Source organism: Garra rufa, chromosome 15 (assembly GCF_049309525.1).
Source record: "Garra rufa chromosome 15, GarRuf1.0, whole genome shotgun sequence".
In the NCBI taxonomy this organism is placed as follows: domain Eukaryota; kingdom Metazoa; phylum Chordata; class Actinopteri; order Cypriniformes; family Cyprinidae; genus Garra; species Garra rufa.
The window spans coordinates 8255565-8281225 of record NC_133375.1 but is presented as its reverse complement, the minus strand read 5'-3'; the positions used below and the strand labels follow the sequence as shown (position 1 = coordinate 8281225).

Here is a 25661-nt window from a genome sequence, read left to right as displayed (position 1 = left end):
TTCTCATTTTGTCACTCCATAATTCAGAAAATACTTAGAAAAGGCAGAAAACTATAGATTTTTTACAGTTTTGGGGGGGGGGGGGGATAAAATTATATATGAACAAATCCTTCTGTAAAAATCTTCAGGATATAGTCAGGAATAAAAATGTAAAGTTTGGTAAGTGCTACTGAAGTGGAGATTTATGGCTCAGTCTTAGAGAAAAAACTCATTTTGAGAAAACAGCCTTAATATGTATTGTAATTGAAATCTATTGACACAAATAGTGCTAAAAGTGCTAAAAGAGACACTTAACAGTGTCTTTTGAATGTTTTCTTTCCACTAGTCTGATAAAACAGTATATGAAAAACCAAAAAGCCCAAAATCTCAAACTTGACAGGTGCATGAAAAAAAAAAATGTGTTTTTGCCTGCAGTGTCTCCCCTTAAGGTTCTAATTATGTTTTCTGAAAACATTTCTCTTTTACTAAAGCATTTATTATCTCATTTAATGTTAATTTTAACATTAACTACATTATTAAAATCAAAAATCGTATTTGTTAATGTTATTTAACTGACCTGATCTAACAATGAATAGTTGTATTTTTATTAATTAACATTAACAAAGATTAATAAAGACTGTTAACAAATGCATAGCAAATTGTTAGTTTAAAAATAAACCAATGTCAACTAACAGGACTTTTATTGTAAAGTGCTTTATCAATTTGTAAGATATACACTCTTAAAAATAAAGGTTCCACAAGGGTTTTTTTTTTTTTGCAGTGATGCCATAGAAGAACCATTTTTGGTTCTCCAAAGAACTTTTCAGTGAACAATTCTTAAAAGAACCATTTTGAAGAACATTTTGACTATAAAGAACCGTTTCTGTATTTGAAAGGTTCCATGGATGGTCAAGGTTCTTCACAGAACCATAAAATGCCAATTAAGAATCTTTCTTTTTAAGAGCATACAGTCAAACCAAAAAGTATTCAGACACAAAATAAAATTTTTTATATTTTCTTACTAGTGGGTGCAGGACAATATAGTTCATTTCTGTAAGTGAGCATAGCAAAATAAATTAAACTGTGACATATTATACCCCAAAAAATACAAATTGACACAAATTTAGGACCAAAAATTTGATTTGACACTTTGAGCTGATGTTTTGTTACATACCTATTTTATTACTATTTTCTAAACTATAGCAAATAAAGTGTGATAATGTGAGAAATTTTAAAGGTGTCTAAATACATTTTGGTTTGACTGTAATTATTTTGTGATTAATAAGATGAATTTGTTCGGACACAGTTTAACTCTCGAGTTCTTGTCATATTTTATTACCATTTTCTTAACTATAGTGAATAAATTGTGATAATTTAAGAAATGTTGAAGGTGTCTGAATAAATTTTGGTATGACTGTATGTTTATACTTAACGTAAATGGAAACATTAAAAAAATATTTTTACTCATATTTTAGAACATATTAGAACATAGAACAAAGTTGCTGAGACACTCTTAAATCTCATTTGTGTTCTTGTACAATCAAATATGGCATCTCAAGATGCAATTAAGAGTGAGATCTAATAATGTTGTTTACACCAAACCTATAATAACTCGTCTTGATGCTCAATATTTGATTGAGAACATGGGTGAGATTTCAAAGCCAGGACATTCTGCCTCGTTTCTTTTGTGCTCCGCTGTAGAAAGTCAGTCGTAGGTGTCCGCAAAAGCATGAGGGTGAGTAAATAATGACAGAATTTTCATTTTTTGGGTGAATTGCTCCTTTAAGTGTGCCATTTCGGGAGGTGTTTTAAATTACATGCATAAGTGGATCACTTTCCTTGTTATTATTCTGCCACTTTTAGCCTGTTTGTCTCACTTAAAACAAGCTGATTGACTCGTGGAACAAGCCAAAGTCTTAGCTTTTGTCTCGTGGCTAACGGGGGCAACTAGTGTGGCCATCGCCGTTTTAGAGGCTGACACATAAAACACAAGCCGAACAAACAGGGGAGGACAGGAGGAGAGGAGGGACAACCTCTGAGACTGACAACCACCAATTGACTTCAACTACATAACCCAATCATTAAAGTCGTCTCAGTTCAATGAGCGGCCACCGCTGGGCCCACAGGAGAATAATATCTCCAGCTAAAATCGCCCCACTAAATACATGGTTTCTATTTACTTTCTCCCTTCTTCTGTTGTTTTTTTCTTTTTTTGGTCCTTTTTTCTTATCTTTTGTACACGTTTTAGCCGGTCTTACGGACAACAGCCTATTATTTATTCAGAACGGCGACACAATGCAAAAATGCATAATTCATTGAACTTTGTACTTTGCTGTTCTATTTGCGCATGCACAATGCATGAGCCGTATGGAAATATGCACACGCCCAGCAAATTCTGATGTGCCTGTAACCTTTTAAAATCAACCGGGATCATTTATTTACTTGTTTGCACATTTGTCTTGCCCCTGAAAACACTACTCAACCGTGTAGTGCTGCATTTCACTCTTTTGGGCCTGTGTTTTTAAGTTACGGCTGTCATTTAAAGTGTGAATGGTTCTAAGTAGCAGGGTGAGGGTGTTAGTGACCACACTTTGCTTTAAGAAAATTATATTTTGTTGTGCAAAATTAACTTTAAACTGTGTGAGAACCGTGTGTTCTTGTGTAAAAGTGTTTTTAAGGAATGCTTCAGACCATGTAATTCGCATATCTGATGTTATCTCCTCACCCTGAGAAAGTGTAATCCGGTTTTCGGACCAAACTAAAAGCAGCCTATGCGCTCTGAGACAATAGGCATAGAGCTGGTGGACGTATTCTGGCTTTCGCACAATGCCGTGGTCCATTCAGCAAGACTGCTGACCTCTGACCCTCCTCTCTCATCTCTCAAGATGCACTTAAACTGTTTGTCAGAACAACTGAAGTGCACAGCCAGATCTGCCACGCCAGAGCCGTCTGTTTCTGAAGGGCTGAAGATATTCACACACACACACACACACACACTCACACACCCTTCGGCCACAATTATAAAATAATTTTTGCCAGTTGGAATTAAAAATCGAATTTAGAATTTAGAATTTCTGCCAAAAACTTACTGTGTTACACTTTAAAAACAAACGAACTAAAACTTCTGCATTCATTTACTTACGAGCTACTGACTGATCAAACGCTATATAAGTTATATACATGTTTGCTAGAGAGGAACTTGTAAAAATCCTTGACGTCTAGTCACGCAGTTTAATTTTTATATGGTTTTGGCTTTTGATCAAACCGTTGTTATGATGAACTTTGTTCTGATCTTGTCTTAGTGAATCATGTCCGAATAGATGTGGATTTTGAATGGCAGCCAAATAAGTTCTTTCAAAAATGTGTTATTCACATCAGTGTGTGTCTGCTTGCACTTATATGAATGCGTGTGTGTCCGTGTGTGTGACAGACAGGGGATTATTGTCACCTAAGTGATGGATGATGCATCGGCCCCGAGCACTTGAAAGCATTGTGAGGGGGTCAAGATGGCCCTCTCAGTGCTGTCAGATCCTGAAAAGATTTACTGTAGAGACAGCTTAGCCCCATCATAATAGATTGCTTTTGGGGTGAAAGGAAGGCATTACCACGCACCCAGAGCAAATGAGAACTAGCCAAAGACTACAGCACAGTTTGACATCCAACTTTCATCTTTTAGAAATAGATCATGTAAGTTACAGCCTGATTGCTCAGCCATTAAATATCGAGAGTTTGGCACCTGCATTGTTCATGTCATTTTAATTTACGTTTGTTTATTTAGTAGAATTATTTTGTTAATATATGTCATTCCAGTAATTATTTGTTAATTTGTTCTTTCAAATATTATTTTACAACATAAATTTGAGTTAGACAAAAAAAATTAACAATAACAAACCGTTATAGCATTATATTTAGAACATATGTGACCCTGGACCACAAAACCAGTCTTAAGTGGCATGAGTATATTTGTAGCAATAGCCAAAAATGCATTGTATAGGTCGAAAAATATGCCAAAAAAATAGAATGTTATGAATATATATGTTATTTACATTTCCTAACGTCAATATATTAAAACTTAGTTTTTGATTAGTAATATGCATTGCTAAGAACTTAATTTGGACAACTTTAAAAACGATTTTCTCAATATTTAGATTTTTTTGCACCCTCGGATAGATTTTCATATAGTTGTATCTCAGCCAAATATTGTCCCATCCTAACAAACCATACACCAATGAAAGGCGTATTTATCTTATGCATTTATGTAAAAAACTTGACCCTTATGACTAGTCACATATTCACCGCACAAATTATAATTTTAAGATGAAATGTAATCACTCGTTTTATTTTCGCGATGTATATCATAAGCAGAGCAACTGAAATTGTGACAGAGATAAACCAGAAAGCAATCAGATCTTCAAATAAATCATTATTATATAATAAATAATAGTTATAGTCGGCATATAATACTATCATAATATATGAATTGATGATGAGATTAATTAACATCTATATTAGCTATACTTAGAATACCTGGATAAAAAACATCCCGCAAACCGCTATATATTTCATTAATACGCATTGCAATTAAATTCTTTACATTTTATAATTTTAAGTTTTAATAAATGTGCAGAATATAGACTAAATATGAGAGTTACGCGTTTCAGTGCGGTATAAACATGATGTCTCCGCTAAATATTGAATTCTTCAGTCCTTCAGAGCGCAAACACGATTCGTTTAAAGCATCTGTTAAATGTTGCTGGCGAAAGACAGCGAGTAAAAACAGGTGTACGCTTTTAAAGCCCCGTGGAAAACAGCGCGGAGGGCACGATCCAACAGTTGATGTATTTTTTACATTTTCATTAGCTGGGAAAGATACATTTTCCATCAATAATAGATTCATGCGGTGGTCAGAGGAGGAGAGGACATGGGGAGGGGTTCAATCCTTTTGGTTGGAGATAAGAGAGGAGGAGTGGCCGATAGAGAGAATCACTAATGAGCGCGACTCACCTCATCAAAGACGCGCGTGTTCGGACTCTGTCTAGCGCTGCTGTGGCGCGCAGTGTCATGATACTATGGGTTGCGTGCTGAACTCTACGGGACCAGAGCTGCTATTACAACTGGAGGCTTTGAGATCCACCGCTCAACAACTAGCCCAACTTTATCAACTCTCGGAAAAGAATAAGGTCAGAAATGCTCTTACCTTCCTTTGGCTGTAAATGTAATATTAATGTTAACAATAATAATAGCTGTGTTACGCATTGGCCACCCCTCTCGAGCGGCAAACCGATGCCTTGGCCTACTTTTGTAACACACATTAGAGTTGTCACAACATTAGAGCTCTGAGATGAAGTTTGTGCAGGTTTTTAGCTGTGTGTCTTGATTTCGGAGAGCGGCCCAGATCTGCTGCTGTCGCCTAGTCCTGAGCGCCCTCGTGAGGGAGCAAACGGTACTGACACTGCCAGTGTGTGAGGAGTCTCTCAGGTCTTTATTCGGAAGCGCTTTCAAAGCCGACTGTTCTTTTTTATTTTGTTTTATGCGGATTATTATTTAAGTCGATTTAGTTCGGGTAAAGTCTATATAGTTTAATTTACAAAATGAACGCAGGCTGTGTGGAGTGTATTTATGCAGAACAAACACAACAGATGTGGTTTGTCTTCACAGTGCGCTCTGGAAGGATTTTTAATTGTGTTTAATTGTAGCAAAAACATCAGGCTAAGAAAAAAAATGTAAAAACAACGTGAGGATAATGTAAACACACTGTATGTGGAATAATAAACATTTACGTTTGTAAAATAATGTTAGACTGAAACGTCTAGTCGCATGTGTAAATAACACAATACTATATTAGTAGTTATAATTTTGTATTTTAAAATAAACAAAAAAAAAATGCTTGCGTGCGTCATGTTTGATTTACTAAATTAAAAACGAAAAAACACATCAAGGCATCAAACACGCCGGATTACGATTGCATTGTTTTTAATACATTTAAAAACACATTTTATTTATATAACTTTAGCATTGTGTTCTTTAATTTCATCTGTTTTTTTTTTATTATTGCATGCGTTGCGTTCGTTTATTTTGTTTGTGTGTGAAAGTTTTCATGTATTTCTTGTTGGCCTTCGGCAAGTACATAATCGAATGAAGCAAGCGCATTTCAGATGCGCTTTGTGTTTAATAATTACTGCATTATCTGTTTATCCTCTGCTTTGTGATTGTTTGCTTGCAATTTTTTTATTCGTATTACAACAAAAATGACAAATTAATATTATTGCTTTTGCATTTGCTATGTTCAGAATACATCTACATGTATTTGAAAACCACGGATTATTACAATAATAATAACAATAATACTAATAATAATTTAAGGCCTATTATTCGTGTTTTTAAACGCTTACGCGTTTTTTCTCTCTCTTTGCAGATCTATTATAAAGCTATTAGAGATATTGAAATAGGGGAGGAGTTACTGGTTTACATGAAGGACGGAGTTTTCCCCGAGGGCTCAATGGCACCGAACCTGGAAGGTGAGATTAATGCAAGTCATTAGGCACTCTTTTAAACAAACTCACACAGACCACACTCATTCACCTCTGCCAACAGTTAGTAAGATGCTGTATGTGGCCTATGCATGTCTTCTTGTTATACAAAGGTCGGACGATGAAGAAATGATTAAAGTACATCTCAGCCCAGAGGCAACTAAAGTAATATTGGCGAATCTGACATTGAAATTAAATGAAATATATATTTTTTTTACACATGTCGTTTTTTGTGGTTCATTAATTTTTTTTTACAACTCATATTTTATATTTATTTTCTGTCTAAACTATTTAAAACTAAATATCTAATCAAAATATTTTACATTTTCTTTAAATCATCAGTGCTAATTTGCAGTTTCCTTATTAAAATACAGAAGTTGGCAATCATAAAACAAACTCTCAATTTTCTGAATCTTTTTTTATTTATTTTTTGTTTCCAAATGATCTGGTAATTTTGGAATTGAAGCTCAGAGTAGTTGATACAGACTAGAAAATTGCGAAAGCACTGAAGTGTGTCACAGCACAGCAGTCACTCTCCAACACATGCAAAAGGTTTTATCTGATAGAGATGTGTCTCAGATCTCCCTGCCAAAAAGCCAAGAAGAAAGCTCTCCGAGAGAAAAGGGAGACAGGGACGCCAAAAGATGCAAGCCAGGCTCCACTCAGACAGATCAATTCAGAGAACAAAAGAAAAGAAACGTAGAGTAGAATGAACATGGTCAACGAAGACGGTCCGTCTGAGAGAGACAAACAGATAGACAGACAGACAGAGAGACAGACAGAATGAGAGCTCTCTACATCTACCTCCTTCTCATGGCTTATCGGTGGTGGAATTTGGAGTGGAGCTCGAGGAGTCTCGAGGGACCTCACCCATGCTCACAGATTAGCCGCTAAACTGCACATAATTGTGTTCCCCCTACGTCTCTCCAAGAGCTATTAGTTTCCCATTCCCTGTCTTTTTTCCCAACATTCCTGCCTTTGTCGTTAGTGCTACTGATGGGACGGAGAGATAATGTCTTAGATTCTTTTTATGGCTAAAAACTCAGTGCAGAAATTTAATCAGCGATTTTTCTTGACATTAGTTTTCCCCATAAAGGCCTCTTTGAGGTCGCAAGGGCATTTTGTTCCAGTGAAGTCTATGAGCATTGCTGTGGAGTGTGCTTTGTCAATATGTGTCGTGATAATGAATTAAAAAATAAAGCAGAATGTATGGTGTAATTCTAGATAACACAGCATCGATGTGAGCTTTTCACTTCAAAACATCGAGTCAAAGAATAATGAAACTCATCCGCCTTGGCCTGATCTGGCCAGTGCATGGAGTATATCAAAGTTATCAATGAGTTTAATTTGAGGATGATGATTGCTAATGCATCAGACCCTAGAGTTTCCTTGCATTTCCATGACTCTTGGGTTATCTGTGAACTCTAGGATATCAGCAAGGATAAAACAGCCATGTTTTTAATCATTTCACTTCGGGTCATATGAGCAATTTCTCCAAAGACAGATTTTCAGTCTAAAAACAATGATATTTTTAGTTTTAATCTTGTTTATTAATCTTAAATATTTCAGTTTGTTATAAAATATATGTTTCTTTGTTCTTTATGCTCAGTTACATGTTACTACCAAAATTGCATGCATATTTTGATATGTATAAAGAAGTATTTAGACACCTAAGCTAGACTTAAAATCATACTTTTTATTACAATATTCATTATTATAAAACCAAGTGGCATTAGCAAACAAATGCTGGTAGAGCTTGTCTTAGAATTAACTTTTCTTTTTCTTTTTTTGAAAGCAGCTGTGTTTTTAGTGGATGTATGAAGTCAGTTCTCACAGTTCACACAGGTGTCCTATAGAATAACCACAGGTGCAGTTCATCACATTAACGATGGACATGTTCCACTAACATTTGACAACCAGAAAGTGCCAAAATATTTTTGTTTTCATTTTGAACAGTATATCTATTGTTCAGTCATTTAAAACCTCTTTTTGTCAAATGTCTTGATGGAAAACTGTACTTTCTTTTTAAAGTAAACAACACTTGATATTTTGTCATCTAATTTAACAACATTCAGACATTTTTTTTTTAAATATGGCTCAAGTGTGCAAATATATTTTGAGATCTTATTCTGAAAACTTTTTATAATTGAATATTACCTTATAATTATTATTGCTGAGCAACTGTGTTATGCCGTCCCCACAGATGAGCAGATGTACCGCTGTGAACACTGTGATGAGCTCTTCACATCAAAGCTGGAGCTACGGCGGCATCAGAAATACTCCTGCAGTAGCAGCAACTCTATCTTTGACTCACTAAGCGAAGACTTCAAACAGGAGCGCGAAGACAGCGATGAGCCGGTGCACGAGTGCAAAGACTGTGAAAAGATCTTCCCTAGCGAGTACAGGTCAGCACACTCCACCACACTGAGCAACTTCTAATTACCCGCCGAGCTTTAGCTAACCCTACGCAGTTATAATTGTAAAATGTAAAAACTTTTACATTGTAGCAGTGACCCAACACAGAACCACAATTGTTTATTGCACATGTGTATGTTAAATGTGTATGATAAACATATGTGCAATAAACATGTGCATGATTAATATGTTTATCTTAAAATCAAACATTGAAATTTACTAAAATTACAATGAGCCACATAGTTAAACATTATGAAAAATTATTAACACAGACTGCAAAGGAAAGGTCACCACAAACCATATTTGGCATCTGCCAAATTGATTTTAAAAAAGTTTAAATGGGCAGCCTTTGATTAAAAAAAAGCCATCCTTTTAAAACGTAAGTCTGTTTATTTTGCTACTCTAACTGTAGATTAGTTATATTATTTGCTTTTAGCATTGTTCTTCCCTGTGATTATACAGCCTTGACACAACAGACCAGTTCAGAAACACCAGCCTACATGGTGGTCACACAGAAAATATTTATGGTGTTCTTATGTATTCTTAGTCTTGGGCAGCATATGATCGTACACACAGAGGAGAGAGAGTACAAGTGTGACCAGTGCCCCAAAGCCTTCAACTGGAAATCCAACCTCATTCGCCATCAGATGTCACATGACAGTGGCAAACGCTTCGAGTGTGAAAACTGTGATAAGGTAGGTTATGGCGACTTACTGCAACCACTTATATTTTTAAAGGGGTTAATTCGTTTATATGTGGGAAGTTATACATAACACATAACGTAACGTGCCCCTGTTGATGAAAAGTAATACCTTTTACATTCAGGAGTTTGTTTTTAAATGTCCTGCAGTGTGACAAATGCATTTTTAAAAAGTGCAAACATTCATGTAGTCCTCTTGATTAATGTGAGATGATGAAAACTGCAGAATAATTATGAGAAGAATTAGCCAAATTTTGCTTAAAATACTTTTTGATGGATGTCACACCACAGGACATGTCAGCTTTCCAAATAATTTTCATGTCAACTACCCATGTACTTCAAATTTAAATATATTATAATCCTAAGTATAATTAGTTTTCATCTCCAAGTAATTGCCTTTACACCATGATAGGTTTGCACCTGGCACTAAGTTGGCATATTTTCTTCTCCAGGTGTTCACAGACCCCAGCAACCTCCAGCGCCACATCCGCTCTCAGCACGTCGGTGCCCGAGCCCACACCTGCCCCGAGTGTGGCAAGACCTTTGCCACCTCCTCGGGCCTCAAGCAGCACAAGCACATACACAGCAGTGTCAAGCCTTTCATCTGTAAGTCTGAGCAGTCTTGTCTAAGCCTCAGATACAATTACCAGTGTCCAAAGACCTCCCGGCTAGCTCCACCCCAAGATTGTGACAGCTGTTGTTTTATAGGTCAGAGAAACTAAATGAAATTCTAGAGCCATTCTTTGTTTTGTTTTCTACATTTGTTTGCGCTTTTCTTTAGTGCTTTCTTTTTCGCTCTCTTAATTACTCCATTTACCCTCCTTCTGTTTTTTGTAACTGTGCATTTGAGGGCCCATTAGGCTTGCATATGGCCGAGGCAGATTTAATGTTTAGAGGTAAATGTCTCTGCCGTGTCTTATCTGCCCTCTGACCAACACTGAGAAAACACCATTTTCTTTTTGCTTGGCTTCACAACATTTTGTGTTACTGTCCAGTGTCCAAATGCATGTATGCTGTACCAGTGTACATGTATCTGTATGTGTACAAAATTAGTTGAAATAGCTCTACTATTAATGAAGAATCTCATCAATGAGTTATTCATATGCTAATTGATCATATTTTATCATATAACATTGCTGTGTGTAGCGTTTTTATCTCACCCGCAAAACAGAGTAGAATTCAATGTAGAGCGGTAGCCAACCATAATCTCCTGGAGGTCTATCTTCCTGCAGACTTCAGTTCTCTTCTCCAACACACCTGCCCGTAATTTTCGAGTAATTCAAACACCTTGATTGGTTGCCTCACATGTGTTTAATTAGGGCTGGAGCTAAACTCTGCAGGAAGGTAGTTCACTAGGAGCAAGATTGGCTACCCCTGATGTAGACAGTGTCATGTTTGTTGAACATAATAAACAGCATGCACAGTTTATTGGTTGATCCAATCAGCTGCCGGATTGTCACTGCTATTGAATGCACACCAAATGAATACAGTATGTTAATAGAATTAACCAGTCATGTGTGTTCTCCCAGGTGAGGTGTGTCACAAATCGTATACCCAGTTCTCTAACCTGTGCCGTCACAAACGGATGCATGCAGACTGCCGCACCCAGATCAAGTGTAAAGACTGTGGGCAAATGTTCAGCACTACCTCCTCCCTCAACAAGCATCGGCGCTTTTGCGAGGGCAAGAACCATTATAATCCCGGAGGAATATTCACGTCGGGTATACCAATGACATCCAGTCCCATTTTAGGCAAGTCCAAGTCTCATCCTGCCTTGAACCATAGTGGACTTGGCTTCGGTGATTACTTCCCATCCAGGCCGCATCATGCAGGTTTGCCCTTTTCCCCAGCACCCCCTGCATTCCCAGCCCTTTCCCATGGCTTCCCAGGGATCTTCCCCCCATCGCTATATCCTAGACCGCCACTGTTACCTCCTAGTCCGCTGCTCAAGAGCCCAATTAGTAACAGTCAAGATGGGAAGCTGCCTCCTCTTGATGCTCCTACTCTTTCTGCGATCTCGTCCATGAACAACAGCAATGGCAATATAGGGAGCAGCCTCAGCAGCCAGTCAGAGGAGAATCGAGAGTCCAAACTGGACTTGTCGTTCCACGACAGCAAGAATAAAGTGAAGATGAACGACATGTCTGATGGTAGTGACTTGGAAGATGTTAACACGTCCAGCGGCACAGATCTAGACACCACCACTGGCACGGTGTCTGGCTCAGACCTAGAAAGTGAGGCAGAGAGCGAACGGGAGAAGAGCAGGAGGAAACCAGTCCAGGAGAGCAAGCAGGACGAAGTGAGCAGCAGTTCGGTATCTGTCTCCAGTACAGGGAACCTCCCTTGCGAGCGTCCTTTCCTCTCCTCCCAGCATTCCTTTTTCCCACCACCGGAAGAGCAAGCACTTCCACCCTCCGGGGCCACCACTGACTCCATTAAAGCCATTGCCTCCATTGCAGAAAAGTATTTTGGCCCAGGCTTCATGGGCTTGCAGGAGAAGAAGATGGGCTCCTTAAACTACCATTCCATGTTCCCTTTCCAGTTTCTGCCCAACTTCCCACATTCCTTGTACCCGTTCACAGACAGAGCACTCAATCCTGGCATGTTCTTCAAACCTGAGCCTAAATCCCCTCGTGAGCACATACAGAAATTACCTACAGCCACTGGTGCGGATTCACCCTTTGACCTAACCACCAAACCGAAGGAGGTCAAACCTCTTCCGCCACCCCCCAGCAAGCCAGCCTTGCCACCCAATATCCCCTTGGCCCCTGGCGAGGAACAACCTCTGGACCTCAGCATAGGCAGTCGAAGCCGAGCCAGCCAGAACGGTGGCACACACGACCAGCGAAAGAATCATGTCTATGGCGCAAACTGCAAAGCAGCTAAAGATGAACACCCAGCACTAACTCAGAACTTGCACCAGCCCCAGATGCCTCAGCCACAAGTATCCCTTCCTCAGCCACCTCCTCCCCAGCAGCAGCCGTCGCTCCACTACGCCAAGCCCTCACCGTTCTTCATGGACCCAATTTACAGGTATTTCAACCCGAGTAGGTCTTGCTGTAAGACCCAACACAGAAATAAGACAAGTTATTGAAAAAGTATTGGTACCCAGTAGATTTACAATCAACCTTCGTACGTACGTAACCCTTGGTGCTGTTGTCCAGCAGGGTGGAGAAGAGAAAGCTATTAGACCCAGTAGGAGCTCTAAAGGAGAAGTACCTGAGGCCGGCACCACTACTCTTCCATCCTCAGGTATTATTTACATACATTCGTTTTATCTCCTCTTGTACACTGGTAAAGATTCTGCTCGTCACTGCATAAAAGTATAGCAGAGCATGCCGAGACACTGAAAGCACATTCCCAGTGTCCTCCGCCTCTGTTTTGGTTCAAGGGGAGCCTTGATGTTTTAAAAAGTTCTGACTTCTGATGGTGTTTATTTTCATTAGATTATTTCCATCATGAAGATAATCTCGAAAGAGGTATTGCCTGTTCTGGCATGCTGTGCATTCAAAATTCTTTATATTTTGCTTAGAAAAACAACCCCCATTGTTTGTGTTAGTATTTTAAACCTTTCCCACCTTTGAACGGTGACAACAATAATGAAAATATTATTAATAATGGCCTTTTGAATTGAAACAAATTATGCCACATACTTTCGGAGTAGACCATTGTCTCTGGGAAGTTCTCCATCGAGTCCCACCGCTAATAACTTCCTAGCATTTCTTTCTTGCTCTGGCTGCCTAGATAATGTCTGCATGTCGATCAGGGACTTCCTGTGTTTGTGTGTAATAGAATGGCCTCTCTTGTTGGGAACTGTCTTATCTGACCTGTAAATCTGGCCACCATCAATGCTGACCTACCTCCCCCCAAATCCAAACCTTCTTTCGCTCTTTCCTTTTCTCTTTTCAGCAGCCCCCTATTTAATCAAATGTTTCTATTTTGACTTCTACGAGTGGTATAAAGATCTATCTATCTATCTATCTATCTATCTATCTATCTATCTATCTATCTATCTATCTATCTATCTATCTATCTATCTGGCTGTCTGTCTGTCTGTATGTCTGTTCATTCATCAAGCCATCTTAAGTGGTATCTTATTGCATAGTACTTTTTTATTGCATATTAGTTTTCTTTTTTAAATGTATATTATGTTGACTATATTTGACGAAGATCAAATACGCGATCATGATTTTTGAAAGCTATATGCACCATCAATAGCACCACTACCTGTTAATATTCTAAATTAAATCACTAAGAGAATCAAGGTGATACCGAGACATGTGTAAATAAATTAAAACACACTGTCTGTCTCCGTGTTTATCCATATTCCAAAAGTAGGAAGGATGTAAGCTGTTTTTGGCCATAGAGCCGCATAGCAAACCCTTTGTTCTGCAGCAGGGGAAGTACTATCAGCGAGGGGTATCTTAAACTGCATTGTATGGTTACCGCTCATGGAGGTGAATGGCTCATTCAGACGCTTCTCTCAGAGATTTGTTGGGAACAAAGTAGGAGCCGGGGGCTCCCAAGGGGCTGCTCGAGTGGCTGCCAACGTGCCATAGGTTAGGGAGGTCACTCTTGAACAGCACAATCAAGACTCGACCTTCTGATATATAACTTCCTCCAGCTTTCCATCCTGTCTGGTTATGATGCAAACTCCCAGGCTCTCTGTCAGAGTTCCTCACCACTGCTGTTTTGTTCTTCATGTATCTGCCCTAAACAAATACAAAAAAAAAAAGTTTCTTAGTCCCAGATGGCTCCTAATCTCACACAAAATCAATTCAAGAGAAGTTTCTGATTAAATGAGCCCCTGAGCTGTGCATCAAACACAGAGTATTCCTCTCTGAACTCGCCTCATGTTCTCTCCTCAGGTGTCTGCGATGGAAAACATGACTGAGAAGTTGGAAAGCTTTAGCGCTCTGAAACTGGATGCTCCCAATTCCCTCCAGCACTCCTCACACCACCTTTTTAACTTCCGCTCCCCGCCTCCCTCTCTCTCCGATGCTATCTTACGCAAAGGCAAGGAGCGATACACCTGCAGGTGAGTGCCACTCATGAAACAAGAGTAAACACATGCTTACAGGATTCATTTAACTCTGCGACTTTATTTAAAGCATTTCAACCATATCATCATAGTTAGAGGTACACGTCAACACACTAATACATACATATAAAGTATACAGAAATAAAGTTACCAATACTCTACTTTTGTTCTATTATTCATTCAAAATATACACTGAATATGCACAGACAATGAGTTACAACCCTCTGAATATGGGACTTGTAACAATGCTGGATGACTGTATGAAAGTCTAGTTTTCATCCTTTGCAGGTACTGTGGGAAAATCTTTCCCAGGTCAGCTAATCTTACAAGGCACTTACGAACACACACAGGAGAACAACCCTACAGGTAAGCCACTCTTAGACCTACACTCTTTCTCACACACACACACACACACACACACACACACACACACACACACACACACACACACACACACACACACACACACAAATGTAGGATTGACATTCTGAAGCGTTGTAGCTCCTGTGTGCAGGAGACTTACCTCACAATTTATTCCAGTAGTTTGACATTAGCATGCTGCTAAGCTAACGACACGATACTTAAATATGCATAAACGTAGAGAGCAAATAATTTGCTAATTATTACACTGCCTACCTTTTGGAACAGCCCTTGCTAATTAGCCAATTAAGTTTTGGAACAGAACTTGACTTCTTCTACCACTTATGCATACATTCAAGTAACTTTACATAGCTTTTGGTGTGAGGCCACATAGTCATCCAACACAAACAATAGCTGAAAATCCAACCATTCCAAAGGTTTATTCCCACTTGAGTCTTACCTGCTTTTTTTTAATTTTTTTAAACATGAGAAATAGATTTTGCTAGTGCTTGACGTTCTCAGACTGACATACAAGTAGACGCAAAAACACAAATGGACAGTTTTTAAGTTATTGTATGAGATCAGCACATTAGATATGTTCTTGCGTATTACATTGCAGTACATTCTCGTTCTGAAAAAAATTTAACTTAGAAACAATGAAAGACATGCGACATTAGAGGCAGCGCAATCAAAAAAGAAAGAAGATTGATTCTGTCTGCGCAGATGTTTTGGAGGTAGAGCAAGCTCTGGACAATGTTGGCTGGTAATAGCACCCTGGAGACATCCATGCTCTGTTTATAGAACGGCTTAATTATCATTGATTTGGCTTCTAACCAGTTGTGGAAAGTCCTCTATGAGGGTGATGAGGGCACTTTGGAAACGGGGCGCTTTCAAAGTTTTAAGTGATATTCTGACCCAGCCATGACTAAGATGTAAGACAAGAAAGACCTTTTCTGCCAAAGGCTTCTTAACAGTCCACTTTCTGGACAAATATAAGTGAAAACAGTCATTTATGAGGGAAAATCTCTTAATTGTGGTGCTTCCACAGGCAAACATCACTTTTACTATTCCTCAGAGTTAGGGATTTCAGCAAACCCTTGACCATAAGTAATAAAATTTGACATGCAACAGACATGAATTTTACCTCAGCTTGTTAAGGTGGGGTATTACTTTTCTAAGCAAACAGACTTTGTGCTTAGGAGATGATACACCGAGAGCAAGCCACATAGCAACTTCCCAGAATGCCCTTGCAATTACCCGCAGTGCCATATTGTGACAACTACCTGGAAAACCCTAAAAACCGCATAGCAGTGTGAACACTCTAGCATCATGGCAGTGACTTTTGCACTTTTACTTTGGAAAGTGTACAAATGTAGTTTCTTTATTTAATTGCATCCTACTGGAAAACATTTGGTAGTTCTGTAGCATGTATATCAGTTTCACACAAGTTTTTCTTAGCGTACAAAAAGGGTCAGGCGGAATCAAATCCCTCTTTGAGTTCTACAAATCTACCATAGAGCCCTGTGAACACACTCAACGAGATAGAAAGCCTCCCGTGGGACGCGAGCGCTACATGCCTGGCTCCTTCACAACAATCCCCTGATTAGCTCATTTAGAAACAATTTACCCTAACAAATAGCAGACATCATCAGCATCTCCCCATCTTACTTTCAGCAAAAAAGGCCGAGTCAGGCCAATATCAGAGCGGGCCGGCTTCAGGCTTCATTGTAGTAGGTTATTTGCCTGCTGTACTGTAGATGCTATCAGCAACTCTATGCAGCGAAATTGGCCCACTAGGTCTGACCATTGAAAGACCCCATTCGGATTGTAACGCTTCATGTACACTCCTTGTAACAGAGGAAAAAAGAACTGAGATGATGAAGTAATTTAAAGTCCCTCTGGAGCAAGTAATGAAAACAAACAAAATGGGGGGTAGAAAAGACTGACTTGAAAAAAAAAAGAGAACGTTGTCTTGGCGTTTTACCATTCTCTATGAACCGTGATGTGCCAAGTCTGGAAAATCGGGCCGTACAGAAGCGCGCACACACATTTGCTCGCAAAATAAACTGGAACATAAAAAGGAGCCTGCATCTTGATTCTGAGCACTTGATGACGAGCGATTTTCCCAAAGCAATTAGCCCTGAAAGTCAACTTTGCAGCGACCGCGGGAGTCTAAAGCTACGCCGGCCACCCAACAAAGGAGGCACTGTCCGGCGAACTCCTGACACTGCCTCGCTGCAATGTTTGTTTATCAGCACATTAAATTGATGTTCTCCTGCCTATTCTGGCTGATCTGACATTGCAAACAAGTGAGCTACAGAGAACCCAAGCGTGACTGTTGAGACACGCTAGAACACAGAAGACATCTCATATCGCATTCTCAAATAAAATGGGGAATATCAAAATAAGGAAAAAAGCACTTCAATTTATCCTCTGCCATGTTTACAAGATTATGAGAGCTTACTTGAAACGGCAAAACAATGAGCCTTAAAAGCACATAATGAAGTGTTTGTTTTCATGCAAAGATGGAATAAGAGCTTTCTGTGAGAAGAAAATAGAAAACTTAGATATCTTACACTGGTCAACACACCTTCAAAACTATTTGCATTACCTCTATTAGCCTCTTGGTGGGGTCATTGTCATCAAACATTGTGGCAATGCAATACATGATTCATTGGAGTTATACTAAAATGTGGATCATGCCCAGTTTTTCAGAATGTTTAATGATTGCAAGTCCCAAAATGGTGTCAGTCTCCTATGGTATCCTATGGCTTTTGATTATTGTTTCATCCAATCAGAAACCTCTTATCAAACTGATTTAACTTGTGTTTTTCTCCCACATAGATGTAAATACTGTGACCGTTCATTCAGCATCTCCTCCAACCTCCAGCGGCATGTTCGTAACATTCACAACAAGGAAAAACCTTTCAAGTGCCACCTTTGCAATCGCTGCTTCGGTCAACAGACCAATCTGGACCGCCACTTAAAGAAACATGAACACGAGAATATTCCAGGTAAAATAAACCTTTTATTTTCTAAAAATTTTCAGTTGGATCTCAAATATATGATGTTGATAGATTAAGGCGAGACACTGCAGGTGAATAGGGTAAAAAAAAAAAAAAACTAATAGATATCACCTTACTTACCCAGTTAATTGATAATTGCAAACATTTTTTGTATTACAAGTTTTCTAAAATGTTAGGTTTAAATATGCAAACAAGGCATTATTTAATAAAATATGTGCTAATTTGCATACATTTCTAGTACAAAAATTTAAACACTGGATGAAGTCAGTTTTAAAATTCTTGTTTAATTTTTTTGACATATTAGAGTCAAAAGTTTTTACAGAAGGAATTTTGGATATCTCATTTTGTCAATCCATAACTCAGAAAAAACACTTTTTTTTTTACAATTTTTGTGGGAATAAAATGTATAAAATCAAGCAAATCATATATGAACAAATCCCTCTGTAAAAACCTTCAGGATATAGACAGGAACAAAAATGTGAAGTTTGGTGTGTGTAAGTCTTACTGAAGTGGAGATTTATGGTTCAGTGTAGGAGAAAAAACTCAATTTGAGAAAACGGCCTTTAAAAATATGCATCGTAATTGAAATAAATTGACACAAATAGATAAAGTGCTATAAAATAAACACTAGTCTGAAAGTCTCAAACTTGATAGGTGCATGAAAAAACAGCATGTTTGCCTGCAGTGTCTCCCCTTAAACTTAACCAGAATAAATAAATGAGCAAATGCTAATAAATAATAAAAAATATAATTTAAAAAAAGCTAAAAGCATCTGGCAAAAACACACGCAGCTGTAGTTTACAAAGTTTGCTTATATATGCTTAGATATCTTATTTTTCTTCTTATTGTAGTGAGTCAGCAGTCTGGGATCCTCTCGAATTTAGGAACAAATATTTCCTCGCCGAACTCTGAATCTGACAATCATGCACTTTTGGATGAGAAGGAGGACTCGTATTTCTCAGAGATTAGGAACTTCATCTCCAATAGTGAGCTGAACCAGGCCTGTAGCTCCTCGGAGAAAAGGTACGAGCTCGCACACACGCACAAACACACACTATATTTTGAAGCTATGGCAACAAACCGCATAACCTGTCGAGTCAGACACGCTCGGTCCTGAAGTTACAGTCTGCCCTCTAGTGGAGGACTGTGGTACCAGCCGTGTGTGTGTACGTGTGTGGCGGCACCCATTACAGGCTTTGCCTTCAGTCGGCAGAGGGACGGGACATCTCAATGAGTCATTTCACCTTGTTGAGTTCTGTTCTGCATTAAGCACAGCCAGATACACATCAGGGAGCACATTCCATCGGCTTATGAAAACACCAAACAAAAGCTCATTACTGCCAAATTCATGAACCGTCAGCACGCCTGTCGGTGTGTGGCCAGGTTCACGTTGCTTCAGAGTTTGGTTTAGGTGCTGTGGAGTCTGATTCACACAGACAAATGCGTACGAACAGATGCATGGCCAAATACATGCATTCTTTGTTAGACGCGTAATGGTCCTCCTCAATTTTGCCGGTTTCTCCACACTCGAGCAGAGACTCGATGCCTCTGCCTCATCACTTGGAAGCTCTGGCGTGGGCCGAAACCTCGCGCTGCCATCTGGGATCAATAGTCCTGTCCTGACTCGTACAAGCAGGCCTGGCATTTTAATATCTGTAATTCAAATAAGTGCTCTGTTTTGTCTCCCTGCAAATCGCCCTCACAGAAACACCCGCTTCAAATGGACAGGCAGCTGCAACATTCCCCTATGCGCTCATGCGTCCTATTTCATGACGTTTGTTCGTTTCTCTCTCGCTGTCTGTCACTCTTGTGCATTCATGGTGGAACATTTTTATACTAATTTATTCTTCTGTCTGTTTTACTCTGTAGGAAATAATACAAAATGTCAAATCGCATTTCTCTTTCCTGTAAAGCAATGAGATTAAAAACATAAATATGGAGAATTTGGTACAGTCTCCTGCATTTCAGGTTGTTCTAATGAGAAAAAGACTCTAGTCTCACTAGTCTCTTCTTGAGTTTTCAGAAGCTATCTCAGCAGTGTCCCAAACTTAAATGAGACATAACTTAGAAGTCAAATCTAAATTTGTTTTATCGAAAGTTACTTTTAGAAATAATGCATTAGAATATTGCGTTACTCCATAAAAGTAACTAATTGCATTAGTTACTTTTTTATAGAAAGTAATGCCTTAAGTTACATTTGTGTTACTTTTTGTCACCTGAGCTGTGTTTGCTTTTTTTATTATTATTTTTTTTTTTTTAATAACAAAAAATCCCATAAGTTATATTTCGGCAACTGTAAAAGCCCTTTCACACCAAAAGTGAAATAAATAAGCCTCAGCCTGAAGGAAGCGCCTCTACACCTCATTCCAGATTAGAGATTTCAGTGAATAAATGGGAAAACAAAGTAACTTACACTACTTATTTGAAAAAGCAACTCCGATATTTGTGTCTTAAGTAACAACAGCCAAAAATACACTCTATGTAAATTATCGATTTTTCTTTTATGCCAAAAATCATTAAGATATTAAGTAAAGATCATGTCCCATGAAAATATTTTGTAGATTTCCAACCATAAATATATCAAAACTTAATTTTTGATTAGTAATAGGCATTGCTAAGAAGTTGATTTTCCCAATATTTAGATTTTTTTGCATCATCAGATTTCAGATTTTCAAATAGTTGTATCTTGACCAAATATTTTCCTTAGTATCTTAACAAACCATACTTCAAAGCTTATTTATTCAGCTTTTATTTGATGTATAAACCTCAATATCAAAAAACTGACTCTTATGACTGGTTTTGCAAATATAAAAGTAATGCATTACTTTATATGTAAATATAAAAGTAAATATAAAAAGTAATTCAATACTTAAAAAAAGTTGAAATCAATTGTCTCATTTAACCTTATTTGTATTTCTCCGGTATGATTTTCAGAGAAACATTTAAGACATAGTTGATACTCAAATGAGACATAAAAGAGAACATTCATCTGAGCTATGCTATCCAAACTTATTTAATAAATAAAAATTGCCTTTTATGTCAACAATAGTTGTCCTATTTGACAAGTTCGTATTTCACCCAAGATATTTTTAAAGAAACATTTGAGACATAATTGATACTCAAATGAGACAACTGAGAACACATAAGCTTAAAAATAAAGGTGCTTCATGATGCCATAGAAGAACCTTTTTGTCTAAATGGTTCCATAAAGAACCTTAAACATCTGAAGAACCTTTCTGTTTCACAACAGAAGGTTGTTCAGATTATAAAAAGGTAAGAAAGAGATGGTTCTGTAAAGAACCTTTAACTGAATGGTTCTTTGTGGAACCAACAATGGTTCTTCTGTGGCATCTTTGTGAAGAACCTTTTAAAGCACCTTTATTTTTAAGAGTGTACACCTACTGTGTTCACCATCTAATTTGAGTCTACTATTATTTTTACTATTGCTAAGGAATTTTATGAGAAAGTTCTGAAACGGTGTTGCTTAAATGAGACATGACACCATCTGAGTCAAGTTATCCAAATTAACTTTATAGCTTAAGAGGCTATTCACACAGAATGTGTTTTGGGTGAAAGAATAAAAAAGCAAGGTTTTTAAACGGTGGACTTTTTAGAAATCTGTTTAATCCGTCACGTTTAAAAAAACAAAAAAAACAATGGAAAAGCAGAGCAGCGAACTGAAAAAAAAAATGAATATGAATGAATACTTTGACTGTATGTCAGCTCCAAAAGAAATGTTAGGAGAAACGTCTGAGACGATACTTAATGAAGAGCTATGAAAGGGCCATGAAAGAGAAATTCAGGTACTCTTCCTTTCTTTTTCTTTCATGAATGGCAGTGGAAAAAGACTAGATCTGTTCTTCACCATACAGAGGGGGTTTCCCTTGCAGCTGGGTTAATAGTGTTTCAAAGAGCGTGCGTCTGGTCTCTCTGACTGAGTTTGACTGTCAGTCTGTAGGGGGCTGCAGGTTTAGCCCTATCAGGGGACCCTCAGACTGAGACATTTATCTGTGCGCTGCATTGACGGAGCCCCCCTTCCTCGCAGCTAACGCAAACAGCGCTCTGACATGTTTAGACTGAGAGACAAAGCGCAGGTCTGTGGCAGGACCGCTGCTGTCTCCCACGTGGCATGGACTTTCTCTCAGGCCAGGGCAAATTTGATTATGGGATATTTAAGCATGATGGAAAATGGGAAACAAGCAGTTCTTCTTGTTCCCTTTTTTCGGTTTTGGTAAGTCTACACCTCACATAGCTTAACCACCCACCTTACGACCTCCTCCCTCCTCTTTCCTCCCAGCGCACTGGATATTCGTCTGCCTTAATAGAAGTTCGTTTCAGAGCGTTGAAGTAAAAGCGACTTTGGAGGGGTGCGCGCAATGACATCATGAGCTGAAACGCTTGGAAAAAGAGAGGTAGTGGAACGGCGGTGCTGATAGCTGCTTTGCAGAACAACCGTTTTCTCTGGAACTCGGTGGCAATGAGACAAACCATGATGATTGCTCCTGACCTGTCTAGCTCGCTCTGTCTCGCCTCTCCAAAATTAGCCAATTCATCATTGCCACGCTCGCAAGAAACGTCTGTCATTAATTGCAAAATCGGTTTGTTTGTCATTCGTGGATCTGTGTTTTCGAGCTCCGGCCAGGCAGGCGAATTACTGCCCAGTCCAAAATGATGGATGGCAACCCGGAGAGCCGCGCAGCACTGATATTTGGCAGTCAGATTATGATGAGAGAATTACCGCAATGGACTCTCAGGGTGAAAATAGCTTATTATTTTATCCCGTATTTTTGGAGGTGTAGTTAGATGTCATAGATGTCTCTATTGCCCAAGGACAGAAAAAACTCATCTCTCCAAAACTCAATTTCGAACATTTTTGTTCAAGTTTACATTCCCAAGTTAGAAACCTGCAAGCAAGATGATACCTTTGAACATGAAAATAAACACTGAAATGCTGACAAAAAGACATAAGACAGAAGCCTTCTTTCTGCTTGCATTCTAAGAATGGAATATTTTAAAAGGGACATCTCATTGAAAAGGTATTTTAATATATATGTATGGAGCGCAAAACGAGTCATAAGGGTCAGTTTTTTTTTTGTTGTATTTTTTTTGTTTTGTTTTTTTGTTTATACATAAATAAGCTTTGAAGTACAGTTTGTTAGTATAGGACAATATTTGGTCGAGATACAAGAAATCTGAAATCTGAGGGTGAATAGGGTAAAAAAAAAAGAGCTAATAGTTATTACCTTACTTAACCAGTTAATTGATTACATTGATAATTGAAAACATTTTTTGTTTTACAAGTTTTCTAAAAGGTTAGGTTTAAATATGCAAATGAGCCATTGGTTAATGAAATATGAGCTAATCTGCTTAAATTTCCAGTACAAAAATCTAAACACTGGATTAAGTTTCAGAATTCTTATTTATTTATTTTGATTTATTTATTTATTTTTTATTTTTTTTTGACATATTAGAGTCAAATGTTTTTACAGACCGGATTTTGGGTCATTTTGTCACTCCATAATTTAGAAAAATCTTAGAACAGACAGAAAACAATGTATTATTTACCATTTTGGGGCAAATAAAATGTTGTATTAAATCAAGCAAATAGATGTCTCTATTGCCCAAGGACAAAAAAACTCATCTCTCAAAAACTCAATTACCTACATTTTTTTTTTTTCAAGTTTAAATTCCCAAGTTAGAAACCTGCAAGCAAGATGATACCTTTGAACATGAAAATAAACACTGAAATGCTGACAAAAAGGCATAAGACAGAAGCCTTAATTCTGCTATAGGGATATTGTTTCACTCAAAAAATATGGCCATTCTAAAATCTCAGTAAAAAGGTATTTTTTTTTCTTTTTAAGGTGAGACATTGCAGGTAAATAGTGTAAAAAAAACAACAACTAATAGTTATCACCTTACTTACCCAGTTAATTGATTAAATTGATAATTTGCAAACTTTTTTGTATTACAAGTTTTAGGTTGCAAATGAGCCATTATTTAATGAAATATGAGCTAATTTGCATACATTTCTAGTACAGAAATCTAAACACTGGATAAAGTTTGAAATTTTTGGTTTAATTTTTTTGGACATATTAGAGTCAAATGTTTTTACATAGGGATTTTGGGTCATTTTGTCACTCCATAATTAAGAAAAATCTTAGAACAGACAGAAAACAATGTATTTTTTTACCATGTTTTGGGAATAAAATGTTGTATAAAATCAAGCAAATAATATATGAACAAATCCCTCTGTAAAAACCTTCAGAATATAGACAGGAATAAAAATGTAAAGTTTGGTGTGTGTGTAACTGCTACTGAAGTGGAGATTTATGGCTCAGTGTAGAGGAAAAAGGTATTTCTGAGAAAACAGCCTTAAAATAAAAATATGTATTGTAATTGAAATCTATTGACACAAATAGATAAAGTGCTATAAAAGAAACACTTAACAGTGTTTTCTGGGTGTTTTCGTTCCACTAGTCTGAAAAAAACACTTTATGAAACAGCAAATAGCCCAAAATCTCAAACTTGACAGGTGCATTAAAAAAATCTAATTTTTGCCTGCCCCTTAAAATAAAACAGTATTATGTACTATATAGTTATATAAGCATATAAATCGCACAGTAAAACAGTTATTTCCATTCATTCATTTCCAAAGGCGTTATGGTTCAGTTTTTAATTGAGAGCATTAAATCTGAAGATCATGACAACATTGCTGAAAAGAAAACGCTTTGTGCTCTCCAATGGCATACGACCTTTCCGGTTTACATATCAGCAGAAATTTAGTATTCAAAGTCAAAGTATTCAAATTGGTGTTTTGACTCATTTTGTTTGCAAAGAGCTTCGCCAGTAATAACAGAGGTTGTTTACATATAGAGATAGGTTAAAGGTACAGTAGTCAAATCAGCCTGTTCAATTCAAAGCATCAAAATGATGATGAAAATATACTAAATGTTGACTGCTTGCCATTACAGGCCGGAGCTGACAGAGGAGGATCAGCCTCAGAGTCACACTCACGCTGCCTCAAAACTGGAGGAGGAAGATGAGGAGATGGAAGGAGATGATGAAGACGAAGAAGGCTCGTTGACAGAAAAGTCACAGGACGAGACGGCCTCTCCCGCCACTATGGTACAGGGCACTTATGACGAGGACGAGGAGCCGACCCCTCTCCCTATGTCTTACGAACACACGCGCAGGTCAGAGAAACACATCTGTTTACTTAAAAAAGGCTTAAACAGGGCAACTTTCACCTAAATGAACTCTCAACTATTATACAAGCAAAAGGGTATATTTGCAAAAACAGATTTTGTTATTATAGATTTATTGTGTTCGTTAGTGTTGTTTTAGTTATTTTTACTTTATATCAAAATAACCCAAATGCAGTTTGATTGAGATTAATTGTAATGCACAATGAAAAAACATGATTTTTAATGTGTTTGAGTTATCTGTTTTTGCAAATGAACTCTTCAATTATAATTTTACCTTTTTAATAAAGATGTTGATTGCTTTACAACATTTGATACTACATTTATCAATTAATTTTACTGCAACATGAAAAAAGAGCAATAAAATCAAGGAATAAAACAATAAAATCAGAAACATTAAGAGAG

General features: G+C 37.8%; 1 protein-coding gene across 1 annotated transcript in view; it reads left to right on the top strand.

Annotated features, from left to right (window-relative positions):
• prdm16 (PR domain containing 16) overlaps positions 1-25305 on the top strand; it is a 129084-nt gene extending 103779 nt beyond the window's left edge. The window contains exons 3-13 of the mRNA XM_073819224.1: positions 6395-6497; positions 8713-8914; positions 9472-9619; positions 10077-10230; positions 11154-12657; positions 12789-12876; positions 14493-14662; positions 14954-15031; positions 17870-18039; positions 18903-19074; positions 25026-25305. Coding sequence (XP_073675325.1) covers positions 6395-6497; positions 8713-8914; positions 9472-9619; positions 10077-10230; positions 11154-12657; positions 12789-12876; positions 14493-14662; positions 14954-15031; positions 17870-18039; positions 18903-19074; positions 25026-25305 — 3069 coding nt within the window. The remainder of the gene's footprint in view (positions 1-6394; positions 6498-8712; positions 8915-9471; positions 9620-10076; positions 10231-11153; positions 12658-12788; positions 12877-14492; positions 14663-14953; positions 15032-17869; positions 18040-18902; positions 19075-25025) is intronic.
• The last annotated feature ends 356 nt before the right edge of the window (positions 25306-25661 follow it).